The sequence below is a fragment of the Pinus tabuliformis genome, chromosome 1_2 (genome assembly GCF_031772625.1).
Source record: "Pinus tabuliformis cultivar Carrire ecotype Pingquan chromosome 1_2, CPIR1, whole genome shotgun sequence".
Classification (NCBI taxonomy): Eukaryota; Viridiplantae; Streptophyta; class Pinopsida; order Pinales; family Pinaceae; genus Pinus; species Pinus tabuliformis.
In genome coordinates this window covers 632,438,431-632,451,511 of record NC_142298.1, presented here as the reverse complement: position 1 = coordinate 632,451,511, position 13,081 = coordinate 632,438,431, and the positions used below count along the sequence as shown (strand labels likewise).

The following is a 13,081-nucleotide window of genomic DNA, read 5'->3' as shown; positions in this document are numbered from 1 at the left end:
ATTGTTATTTTTGTGGCTTTATATTATTATTGTTAGGTCAGATGGATTATATTGTGACTCCTTAGACTCCTATATATAGAAAGGAGGTTTTGTCATTTGTATCATCCAATAATTGTTCATTTATGTAATGTAAAGGAGGTTGCCCCCTCAAAGAGGCTGGATTCTAAGGTGTTGATCTATCTTTTCTATCTTTTCTTGAGCTGGTTTCATAACATTTGGTATCAGAGCTTTGGATTTTAGTGTTTCGCTGCTCCAAACAGGTCATCGTGGCATTTTCGCTATAACTTTTTTTCTGTGATGTTTCAGAATTCGCAAAAAAAACCCATTTGAGAAGAAATCGCGTTGAACCTTGGGTCCGAATTTCAGAGCGATGTTTACAGAGATATGATCTGAGGAAGTTGGTCTTTTTGCAGACTCCTGAAATACATTCAAAACAGGTGACCTAGGGAAAATCATCATAACTTTCTCTCTGGGAATCAGATTGAAATTTCGTAAGAAGGTATAGAAAGAGGACAGACTATAGTTTCTTTTATATCTTTTTCAGAACCAAATATCGAAAATTGTACACATGGCACTTCATACAAGTTCGCTCTTCTGGAAAGGTCTATAATCAGGTCATCTTGGGAGATTGTCCATAACTCTTTCTCGGAGAATCCAATTTGGATCAGACTGGTGGCATTGGAAAGAGGACACAGAGAGCTACTAAAGGTCACAAATTTAGAACTAGATGATTGGAAAGTATAGAGATACATCAGAGGCAATATCAAGCTCCTACAAAGTGAAAAAATGTGTGTAGATTTTTTTAAATTTTTGCTTAAGCTTGGTTTGAAAATTTATTTTGAAGGAATTCAAAGGGCATAGTAGAGCATTATTATCTGTAACTGATGCCCTGAGGAAAGAAAATGCAAACACCTAGTAAGGAACCTGAAAGCTCTAGCATGACTCATGAAGAAGAGGAAGAAATGCTACATGATATATCAAAATTACAAGAACAAGTGCAACAAATGTCACGCTCACAAAAATTAATAGAAGCCAAGATAAATGGCGTGGAAGCTAAGATGAATGGCATGGAAGCTAAGATGGACAATTTGAAGATATATTTGAACACAAATTTGAAGATAGGCATGGCAGATTTGAAGACATATTTGACAAATTTTCTACAAGAAATACTTACTAATGGTGAAAAGGTACTAAAGGAAACTCATGATGAGAACAAAAGAAATGTTAATCATGATTCCATAGACGCTAATGTTGGATCGAAGAATCACCATATTCCAAAAATCGATATGAGGAAGTTTGATGGCAAGGATCCCGCCACATGGATATTACAGATGGAGCAATTCTTCGATCTCAATAATGTGCAAAACACACAAAAGGTACGTATGGCAACTGTATATTTGGAACCAAATCAGTTTGTATGGTATCAATGGCTTTGTTATCATAAACAATTTATCACTTGGGCAATTTTTACGGAAGAATTGATAGCACATTATGAGGATACAAAAAGCAACATTTTTTTTAGCCAATTGATAAGTCTCAAAAAAAAGGGTTCAATAATGGAGCACATTGAGGAGTTCCAAAAATTGAACATAAGGGTAAAAGATATTCCAGAGGAGCATAGGATTGATGTGTTCATAGGGTCTTTAAAGGATAATATCCAACATGATGTTCGCCTTTGGGATCCTGATTCATTAGAGAAGGCATTCAGGTTAGCAAGAAAAATGGAAAGCAAAATTATGGCAACTAGGAAGCATACCATTCACAACTATAAAGACGGAAGTGTTGTTGCCCCTAGTCTTCCACAACCTACAAGGTTGACACCACAAAAATTGGAAGAAAAAAGAGCAAAAGGGCTTTGTTACAATTGTGATAGCAAATACACAAAAGATCATAAGTGTGCTGAGAAGAAATTATTCTACATAGATTGTGAAGAGGAGGAAGAAAAGGAGCAAGAAAGGTCAAAAGAAGAGGATATACTCCAGGAACAAAGCCTAGATGAAGAACAAATAAATCTAACCATATCTTTTAATGCATTGGCGGGAATTACCACTCCTCAAACCATCAAGATAGAAGGACAAATCAAGAAGAAAAAGGTAATAGTGTTGATTGATTCAGGAAGCACCCACAATTTTATTCATTGTAGGGTAGCAAAAGAATTGAATTGCTTCCTATATCCAGCACCAGAGTGTCAAGTGATGATTGCAAATGGAGGAACAATAAATTGCTCTGGAAAGTGCCATAATATCAAGCTATCCATGGGATAATATGTATTGACTAGCCCAATGCTTTCCATTCCAATGGGAGGTGTTGATGTTGTACTAGGAGTCCAATGGCTACAATCCTTGGGTACAATAGCTTTTAATTTTCAAAAACTTTTCATCAAATTTTCTATGGAAGGAAAGAAAGTTGAATTAAGGGGTATTGCAGGGAAACCAGGAAAGATAATCAGCTCTAATGGCATGACAAAGCTTCTAAAAAAGGAGCAAAGAGGTGTAATTGCACAATTATGTTCACTAGATGTTTCCACATTGGAATCATCTATTTCTCCAGATCTCCAAAAAGTCCTGGACAATCATTCCAAGGTATTTGAGACTCCCAAAGGTCTCCCACCTATGCGTGATCATGATCATGCTATTCATCTGATTCCAGGAAGTGTTCCTCCAAACATCAGGCCGTACAGATATCCCTATGTCCAAAAAAGTGAAATTGGGCTATCTTTTCTATCTTTTCTTGAGCTGGTTTCATAACGATGTTCAGCGGCTCGACCAATATTTCACCTTCCGGTTCGACCTGCAACATGCAACATTTTAAGTCAGTTTCTTTTAAAGACAACTTTTAGACTGGTCTACTGGAAATAATTCTCACCTGTACATCCTGCCATCTGACTACATGTTTAGGATCATAAACGTATTTTTTTAATACGGAGACATGGAAGACATTGTGAACTCGGAGGTGACTTGGCAGGGCAAGCTGGTAAGCCACTGGCCCAACTCTTGCCAAGACCTGGAATGGTCCACAATATCGGGGTGCCAACTTGGTACACCCGCTCCATTGCAATGTGCTCCTTCTTGCCTGAATCCTTACGTACACATGATCACCAACTTGGAATTCTTTAAACCTCCTTTTCCAGTCAGCAAAATTCTTCTACCTATCCTGAGCAGCTTTTAAATTAGACCATACTTTCTTGACCATTTCCTTCATTTCCTTAAGCATATCTGGGCCCAACATTAATTTGTCTTCTGGTCCACTCCAGCTTGAGGGTGGCACTTCCGCCCATACAATATTTCGAATGGGCTCATTTGCAATGATGTATGAAACCCATTATTGTATGCGAATTCGACCAAGTGCAGGTAATCCTCCCACTTGGTCGGTTGCTGCATTACATATGCCTTCAACATATCTTCCACCACCTGGTTCACCCGTTCAATTTGCCCGTCCGTCTGAGGGTGATATGCCGTACTAAAGTTCAGTTGAGTTCCTAGTTCTGCAAACAATGTTCTCCAAAAGGCCGATGTAAAGTTTACATCACGGTCGGAGATTATTGTTTTCGGAAATCCGTGCAATCTAAATATGTTTTGCATGAAAATATGAGCAATCTGCACATCTCTGTAAGTAGATTGCACTGGTATAAAATGTGCTGATTTACTCAATTTGTCCACCACCACAATGATGGAATCATTATTTTTCCTTGTCTTGGGGAAACCTATTATAAAGTCCATAGAAATGGTTTCCCACTTCCATTCTGAAATGGGTAATGGTTGTAGTAACCCTGCAGGATGCTGGTGTTCTGCTTTGATTTGTTGACATTCTAAACAATGTGCCAAATACTCTGCCACATCTCTTTTCATACCCAGCCAGTAATATTCCTTTCGAAGGGCAGTGATCATTTTCTGATATCCTGGGTGTCCAACGTAGTGATTGATATGAAATTCATCTAAAATTAGATTCTTAATGCTGTTCTGATTGGGCACATATAGTCTTTTCTTGTAGTACAACATTCCAGCATCATCCACCCCATAATCTTGCTGATTTTCCTTGCTAGTAGACTGTTGTACTTGTTGTTTTATCTGCTGATATACAGCATATTGCGTTGCTGCTTTTTTAATCATCTCCCCGAAGGGGTTTTTCCATTCACTACAGGTAATTTCACATAAACACTGCAATTTTCGACTTAACGCGTCCGCCACCCGATTCTCTTTCCCTTTCAAATGTTTGATTTCAAAGTCAAAACCACTTAGGAAATCCACCCACCATGTTTGCCTAGCATTTAAAGTGGGCTGGCTAAAATAATTGGTTAAACTGTGGTGATCTGTCAAGAGTAAAAAATATTTCCCCAAAAGATAATGTCGCCACATTTTTAGGGCGTGAATGATGGCTACCAACTCTAGATCATAAGCGGAATATTTCTGATCATGCTCTTTCAATTTCCTAGACTCGTAAGCAATTACTTTCCCTTCTTGCATTAACACACCTCCAACGCCTTCTTTGCTTGCGTCAGTACATACCACATAATCCTTGCTGGGATCAGCTATGCTTAGAATGGGTGTGGTGGTGAGCAGATGTTTAAGCTACTCGAAACTTTGTTGACATTCTGGGGTCCACCTAAAAGCCCTTCCTTTTTTTTGTAAGGAGGTGATAGGATATGCTACTCTTGAGAATCCTTCCACAAATCGTCTGTAGTAACTGGCTAAACCCATGAAGGATCTGATGTCTGCTACATCCTTCGGTACTGGCCATTCCATTATAGTCTTTATCTTTTCGGGATCTACTACGATCCCTTCCTTTGTTATTACATGGCCCGGGCATTGTATTTCTTCCTTGAAGAAGTGGCACTTGCTAAACTTGGCATATAACTAGTGTTCCTGGAGGGTTTGCAGCACTAATCTAAGGTGTTCCTTGTGCTCTTCCATAGTACGGAAATATATCAGTATGTCGTCAATAAAGATCAGCACAAATCTATCCAAATATTGGTGAAATACGTTGTTCATCAAACACATGAAAGTTGTTGGGGCGTTAGTTAATCCAAAGGTTAGCACAAAGAACTCATAATGTCCATACCTTGTTCTAAAGGTTGTCTTAACTATGTCTTCTTCCTTGATCCGGATTTGGTGATACCCTGATCGCAAGTCGATCTTAGAGAATACTGTTGCTCCTTTCACTTGATCGAATAGTTCATCGATCCGTGGTAAGGGATACTTGTTTTTGATGGTCAATTTATTCAATTGATGATAATCTATGCACATGCGAAGCGTGCTGTCCTTTTTCCTCACAAACAGTACTGGAGGTCCCCAGGGAGATACACTAGGACGAATGTAGTTTTTGTCCAGCAGTTCCTGTAACTGCATCTTTAACTCAGTCAACTTGGGTGTACTCATTCTGTAAGGTGCTCAGGATATTGGGGCTGCCCCTGGTACCAATTCTACGGTGAAATCTATATCTCTTTTATGGGGCAATCCGGGAATTTCCTTTGGGAACACATTTGCAAATTCTTGTATCACAGGGATGTCGTTTAATGCGGCTGTTTTATCTTTTGAGTTAGCATAGCCTACTTGGATAGCATAAATATGACACCCTTTTCTAATACATTTTGCAAATTGAGAGGCAGTTATCATTCGAATCTGCACAGGTTGCTTAATTCCCTGCATCTCCTGCTGTATTCCCAGCTCATCCCTGTAATAGATAGTCTTTGTTTTACAGTTGACGAGGGACCAATGTTTTTCTAGCCAATCCATACCGATTAGGACGTCGTAGGAACCAAGGGGAAGCACATTTAAGTCTGCTATCACTGGCTGTCCAACTATTTTTAAGGGGTAGTCAGTTACTTTAGCAAGAACTCGTCTCTTGGCCCCTGTAGCCAGCTGTACTAGCCAAGGATTCTTGAATTTTATAGGTTGCAGTTTACAATGCTCTACCACCTTAGGACTAATATAACTTAATGTGGCTCCTAGGTCAATTAAAACAGTTATAATAAAGTCTAGAATTTTACCTTCGAATTCCACCATGGTCGGCTGGTACTCCGCCTAATGATCCTCTAGGGCAACATTAATCCGGGGTATACTACGTCCCACGTCACCAACTGTCAATGCTTCATGGATCTAGGAAACCTGTTCGGTTCCCTTCCGTTGCGGGCAATTTTTAATGTAATGGGGTCCACCGCAACCCCAACACTGCATGAGAGGCCTTGCTGTCCCTTCACTGTCTAATTTGCCAGGGGGCTCATTGGTTCTTGACTCACTGGTTGGCTTTGACCTGAGTGAATTTTTCTGGAAATTTCTGTTGTTCTGTCCTTTTGCGAAGCCCTTATTACTTCCACCGCGACTCCCTTTATTAATTCCAGCCAATCTGTTGTTTCTCTTATCAGCCCCTCTTTTCCCTGGAACCTCTCCTTTCTGTTTACTTTGCTGGTAACAAATTCTGGCTTTACGTATTACTTCGTCCATTGTCTTCAGATTGTCAAATTCAATCCTTTCCCTCATATACGAGGGTAAACTACTGACAAATCTCTGTACTTTAGCCTTTTCCTCTTTAATATAAGGTACATAACGATGTAATGATGTAAAGCGAGTGATAAATTCATCCATGGTCTGCTGTCCCAGACACAAATCATGGAATTCTCTCGCATTTTCGTCGTAGGACCGTTCCGTCAGGTATCTTTCTTTAAAATATTTTTGAAATTTGTCCCAGGTAATATTCTGCTCACTTACTCCTCTCACAATCTTGACTTCCTCCCACCACAAGGTGGCTTTTCCTTGTAATTGGAAGATGGCTAATCGTGCCTTGAGGTTGTGATCATATTTGTACAGCTGGAAGTATTTGTTCATATTAATTAACCATGCCTCCACTGATTCCTCTTGCTCTCCGTCAAAGTGTGGCGGCTTGATCTTGCGGAACTCCCCTTACAATTCGATCCGTTGCCTCTTTGATGTTTGTTGCTCGTAGGCATTATCAAATCGTTCCTCCCGTTCTTCATTCCTTCCTTCTGACCTTTCTGGTTCTGTGTGGAGATTCTGTTCTTCCGAAATTCTTGGCTGCTCAGCACTGGGATTTGGTGGTTGCTGATTCTGTTTGTCTAATAAGCTCTTTAAAATTCTCTCATGCTCCATGGTTATTCTAGCGTTATCTTCTCGTAATCGAGCTATTTCATTTCTCAGTTCTTGTACCGTCTCCAATATTGCATGGTTTGTATTTCGAGCCTCCTCTCCAATCTGTACCCATAATTCTGGGTTCCTTCCAGGGCTTGTTGCCGGTCCCTGACCTGCTACAAACCTATGTGGTCCGCTGCCTACCCTTCTCATGTTGGCTGTCCCCTGTTTTCTCCTAGGAACCTGAACAGAGAAAAAGATTAGCACAGCACAATTTTTTTTTTTTGCTTTTGTTCGTGAATAATTAGAAATACAGAGATAATATGTAATGAATCTACTTCAGCCACTTATCTCCCAGAGGCCACAGTTTTGAAAACGTGACTCTGATACCACTTGTCATATTCCCATATCAATTTTTTTTTTTTTTTTTTTTTTTTTTTTACGGCTATGTTTACCATTGTTAAGTTCCCGAGTTACAAGGTATCGGTGTTTGCGATTACATGCAGTTTACATTCTGTTTGATGTGATTAACTCTATCCATATCTGTATGCATATTTGCTGTATTAATGGGGGCGGCAGCCAGCCTTAATGTAGGCACGGTGCAGACTTGATTTATGCCATTTGTCAACGTGGAAATTCGAGTTGCGAGATCTGGACGTCGATTCTGTATTTGCTGTTGCTGATAGTTGGAAACTCTGCATTAACCCTACACTACCACTGTACGTGGAATGTAGAGCGCTGTCCGCTCTCTGCAGTGCCCTCGGGATCCCTCTTGGATCAACAGTGCTGGAATTGGTCAAGCAATCTGACGATTGTGGAGTATGTGGCCCTCGTACACATCGTTTGGTCTGGCTCTAGGTCCTCATTCTTTCGCCTTTTCGACCTGCTACTTGGGTGTTCTTCTCGCCCATTCCGGTTCTCTTGCTTGCTTCAGGCTTCTACAGTGGTCATGGGAGGCGCTCAACTTGCCTTACCCTGGTCTTTTCTTCAGGTTCTTTCACGGGTAAGTTTTTAACTTCAGGGATTGCCAATTCTCCCTGCGCGATAAGGTTGAGCTTTTTTTTTTTTGTTTTTTGTTTTTTCATGCATGCAGGTGTGCCTGAGTTGTTTTAATTTCCTCCATATATTCTGAGGTTGTCAGATTCCTAATGAAATTTTGATGATTGTTTTGGCAGGCTCCCTCAACCCAGACTTCGAGCTTGAGCCCAGCTTCGCCTCCGTTCTTCCAAGATTTGCTCCAATCCTGGCCGGGTATGAGGCTTTCTGCTTGTTATGGTTGCAAATGAAAACTATGTTAATTCTCTTGCGACGGGCTCATCTCAGAGTTTAAATGTTGTCTTTGTAATGGTATCTAAGTGTTTGTGACAGTATTAGCTTCCGAGTTTAGTGCTTATCTATATTGTATCGACCAGGTCTTGGCACTTGCGAAACTCTGTTTTTTGTACAATGTCATATTTTGGAAGAGGGTTTGAGCTACGAGGGTTTCCCTCTGAAACTATATGAGCCTCGCGGCCTATATGTAATTTCTTAAGTTGGAAACAATTATCTACTTTGTAGTTATTCTCATTAATTTTTTTTTACCGGAATCGCCTGCTGTTTACTTATGTTTGTAGAATGAATTGTTCTCCTCTGTTTCGAAATGCTCTCTATTTAGTTGTGACTACTGTCAACCTGTTATGGCCCCAAGGGTGTTTATTACGCATTTTTTTATCCCAACAAGGGTTTCTATTGTTATTACTGCTAGGTTACAGGCATATCAATATTCATTCGATGTACATTCTGTGATTATTGATGCAGGAATCACCCTAATCTGTTATTACATAGAGTTTTGGTTTGTTTCCAATACCATTGAACCCCAAATTATTCCTTCCAGTTGTACAGGTCAACGTTTTAAGGTCCTATAGGTTATCTAGCCGATTACAGGTCGGCTGTAAGCCACGGTTTCCACTTCTCTTTTTATTGATAACACCTAGTATGAGGTAGCCGATCTCCTTGTTTGAGTGCTGGGGTGATAGCTACGTATTTTTTTTGTTTGATAATAATATATAGCGACATGCATGTGACACTAGTCAACCTAGCTATGGCAATAATAACATAGATTTTTTCCTTATTTACTACGGCTGAGACAGAGTATTGCTGGGCATAATTCATCTAATGTTGAAACTAGCTTGTTGATGAGTTACCTCCGCCGAGGTTCACATACAAACACTGTAAGTGGAGGGTACTGTGCTATCCGTGGAATGTAAGTCCACTATTCACTAATAGAACCGGGTTTACCCTCAACCCAGGACTCCCTTTTACTATATATATATATATATATATATATATATATATTCCATACGTGGCTGCAACAGACTTATAATTCTGGAGAGTAAAACCCTACTCCTATGGTTTTGGGTGCATGGACTGCCATTTCAGTCCTAGAGTCGGCATCCTTAAATAGCCTCCTCACTGCTATTCCGAACTCATTTACTGGGCTTTCTCTACCCCGAGTCCTGATTTACGTATGGGCATTGTCTCCTCTCAAATGTACGTTTTCTTGAATGATAATAATCCTAGCAGTGTTCTTTTATGTGTATTTTTTTAAAAACAAGACAGAGGAAACTGTCAGTTTCCGTGGCTTACTGATAAGTGTCTATTTTATCCGTGACTCTCTCCTTAGTAATTAACACAACAATACTATTTTATCCGTGACTCAGTCTTTAATAATTAACACAGCAATAGTAATACTACCATAAAATACAACTTACTGCTTCAATATTTTAAATGCTTCTTACACAGTTCAGCCACTTACCTGGTTTCCCTATAGCTTGCTTAATCACTCAAGAAGTTGAGATTACCTCTACTCATCTGCTTCCAGTTTGCCTCCCATCCGTGAGATTCGTCCTTTGGGACCAGAATCTCCCCCCTTGCTCTCTTGCAGGACCGCTGTCTGCAGCAAGATATTTGCACTCAGTGCCTGGCTATCTGGTCATCACCAGACTTAGCCATCTTTTCCCCGTTCTCTTTATCTGTCCCCACAACACAGAAAAGCCTCCCTTTTTTCCTTGTTTTCTTCCTTTTTCCTCTGGAAACCCTTCCAGTTAAGGAAATCAGTTAGGGTTGGGAATCTGCAACTGTCTTGCCTTCTCACTTCCTTAGGAAGTTGCCAACTTTAAAGAAAACATTTCTTTAAATAATTTTTTTTATACGCCAATATTATTTAAATTCAATAGTAATGTCACAACAGTTTTTCCATTTACCACAGTAAAATTAAATATTTACATCAATTCCGGGGCATTACATTGAGCATGTGGGGCTATATAGACTTATCAGATATATGTCGAGAGAGGTTTTGGAGGTTTTGGAGTCTTTGTCTGTGAATAAACTGTAAAAACTCTAAGACTAACTTGAAATCGTGAAAACTAGGGTATGGAAGAAGATGTTTGTATGGAATAACAGATTGAGGCTATGACACAAAAACTTGAAGAGTCCAAAGAAGGCTAAGACATAATCAGGGTTTTTCACAAAAGAAAAATGACATATAATCTATATATGTTCTCTGATTGTTGTGGATCACTGGCATAGTCGATCATCCATTTTGTCAATTAGAAGACAAAAGTCCTATTTACGTGACATCTTCAGCCTCTGTATTTCGTGTGCAACTATGTCAAATACACTGGCATGAAACGAACAATCGATAACTTGATCTAAAGTTGGGGATAGGGTATGACTCAAACATCAAAACCTACCAAAATCTTGACTTACAGTTGGGGTGTAATACAAATGTTGGTTTTATTATGACAACCTACTTCGTTTTTCAATGGGTCAGAAATGTCCGGTGTTTTTAATTGAGTGGATTCCATGACATGAGAACCAGAGAAGGTTGACAAGTCCATGTCACTCTATTTTCAAAACCAGTTTGGCATTTGTAGTCGATCTTCTTGACCTATGGAATTTATGTATGTAAAAAACTTGAATACAAAGAAATTTTACTTACGAAAAAAAATTGCATAGCTCTCGTATATCATATTAATAGGATAATGCAAACTAAAAATAATATTGCTGAAACTGAAATAAAGCACTGTGATAACATAGCAAAACTAAAAAATAGCAGCAAGAAAGTACAAGAGAAGAGCTTACCTTGAGTAGTTGTGGATTTGCCACTCGGCATTTTTTTTCTTTTACGGGTTGTATCTCTACTAAAATGAGAAAGCTCCAGGCTCCAGCACTGTGATGGGCATTGGGCATTCACTGCATAATATTCCAATTTCCAACTTCCCCACATACCATTTGAGAATCGAGATTATGATAAAATTGGGACGAAATTTGTAGGAAATAGAAGTCAGATCATCATCGGATTGGAAAAAAAAAGTTAACCCAACAATAATTCTCATAAATATTGGAATGTCATAATAAATGCCTTACCAAATCAATGCTAAATTGTGAATGTTAACAATGTTGTGTCAATTAATGCATTGGTGAGCTCCAGCTCCCCGTTTTAATTGTGTGCCTGAATGATATTGAAATCTAAATATGCTGGCCAGACAAGATGGATATGGACCCTGCACTCTTAGTCCTGTCGCATTGATAATTACATAAATTCACGTAAGTGTTGGAAGCATAGAATGATACAGCACGTCCAGTCCAACTCAGGTAAGCTGATAGTGGGTACCTATACTGTCAATTTAATATAAAATTTAAACGAATACAAATTATATATATATATATATATATATATATATATATATATATATATATATATATATATATATATATATAACTTGTAATTTTATTACATGCCCGTAATTATGACAGGTTTAGAAATTATTAACAAGTTCATAATAACGTGTAGATTTTGAAAGTCCCTGTATTTGACGGCTAAAAAAGGTCAAAACGTGCATACGATTGTCAATTTTAACCCCTGGCGAGAAGCCTGAGCCGTCGAAGTTGAAGCTGAACGTCGCCAGAAATATGATGTGTATGTATGGGTATGTATATTGATGAGAGCATTCACTAAGCCAATCACTAAGCCAATGATTGGCTTAGTGACTTGTTTTTAAGAGTTGCCTAGTATAGTGTACCGATAAGCATAGTACCAGTGATTACTCCTAAGTTCAAGTACGTTTAACATGTTAATTAATAGTATGACCTAATGAATCTAACCCATACAAACAGGTTCTACTTCAGAAATCATGGACCACAAAATAATTACCAGCTTCCTGAACCTCGGTACACTATTCATGGAGGCAAAATGAACTCTTATAGGACTTGTGGCTAGAGTTAATATATAGTTGGTAAGCAAGGTGAAATAACCGCCTATTACCAATCCGTAATCAAATCATGTATTATTATCTGTATTCTAGGTAGCTTCATGTTAATTTATTGGTTATACAACAATTGAATCCATAACGCCACTACATAACGAGCTAATGGTTATGTGAAAGTAGTCACAGTGGTTAGCTTAGTTAACATCATACTCTTTGCCCAAGAAAATGTCTAGATGTAACACCATTTATCTGCTAGACCATAGCCGAATATGTAAGTGCTAACATAGGTGTTATAATTACCTGTATTATCCAAGCTGCCATATGTGTTTACTGCTATCCTTGCTAAGCCGTATATTCATGACTCTTATATAACTTACCCCCTGTGCTAAACCCTTTAGCTTTATTTAAAGTTGTAGTATAAATTGTGCTCGTACAACTATAGTATGGTTAATTACGCAGGTATTGGCTCTCGTACTGATTCACCTGTTAGACATAGTGAGCAGTCTCCATGAACTCTCATACTAGCTCGTATCGATTATTACAATATGAGTTAACCTAATACCAATCAGACCCGTTAATACATAATTCAGTGATCTCTACACATATTAATCCTAACATACCAATTCAATGCTCATGGTATAGTACTTAGTGAGCTACCAAGGCATTACTCCATGTACGAACCCGAGTAATCCATATAGCACTCAAATAATTATGAAATGGAAATATGTGACTCTTGCAAGGCTTAAACGG

The 13,081-nt window shown here is 38.8% G+C and overlaps 1 protein-coding gene across 1 annotated transcript; it reads right to left on the bottom strand.

Moving 5' to 3' along the window:
- Positions 1-5,387: 5,387 nt before the first annotated feature.
- Positions 5,388-6,002, bottom strand: LOC149207216 (uncharacterized). The gene has a single exon (XM_089397965.1). It carries the CDS (start codon positions 6,000-6,002, stop codon positions 5,388-5,390), a length of 615 nt encoding a protein of 204 aa, XP_089254091.1.
- Positions 6,003-13,081: the final 7,079 nt, after the last annotated feature.

What these genes read in the sequence shown, in the direction of transcription:
- LOC149207216 (XM_089397965.1), bottom strand. Translation starts at nt 6,002, where the DNA reads ATGGTGGAATTCGAAGGTAAAATTCTAGACTTTATTATAACTGTTTTA.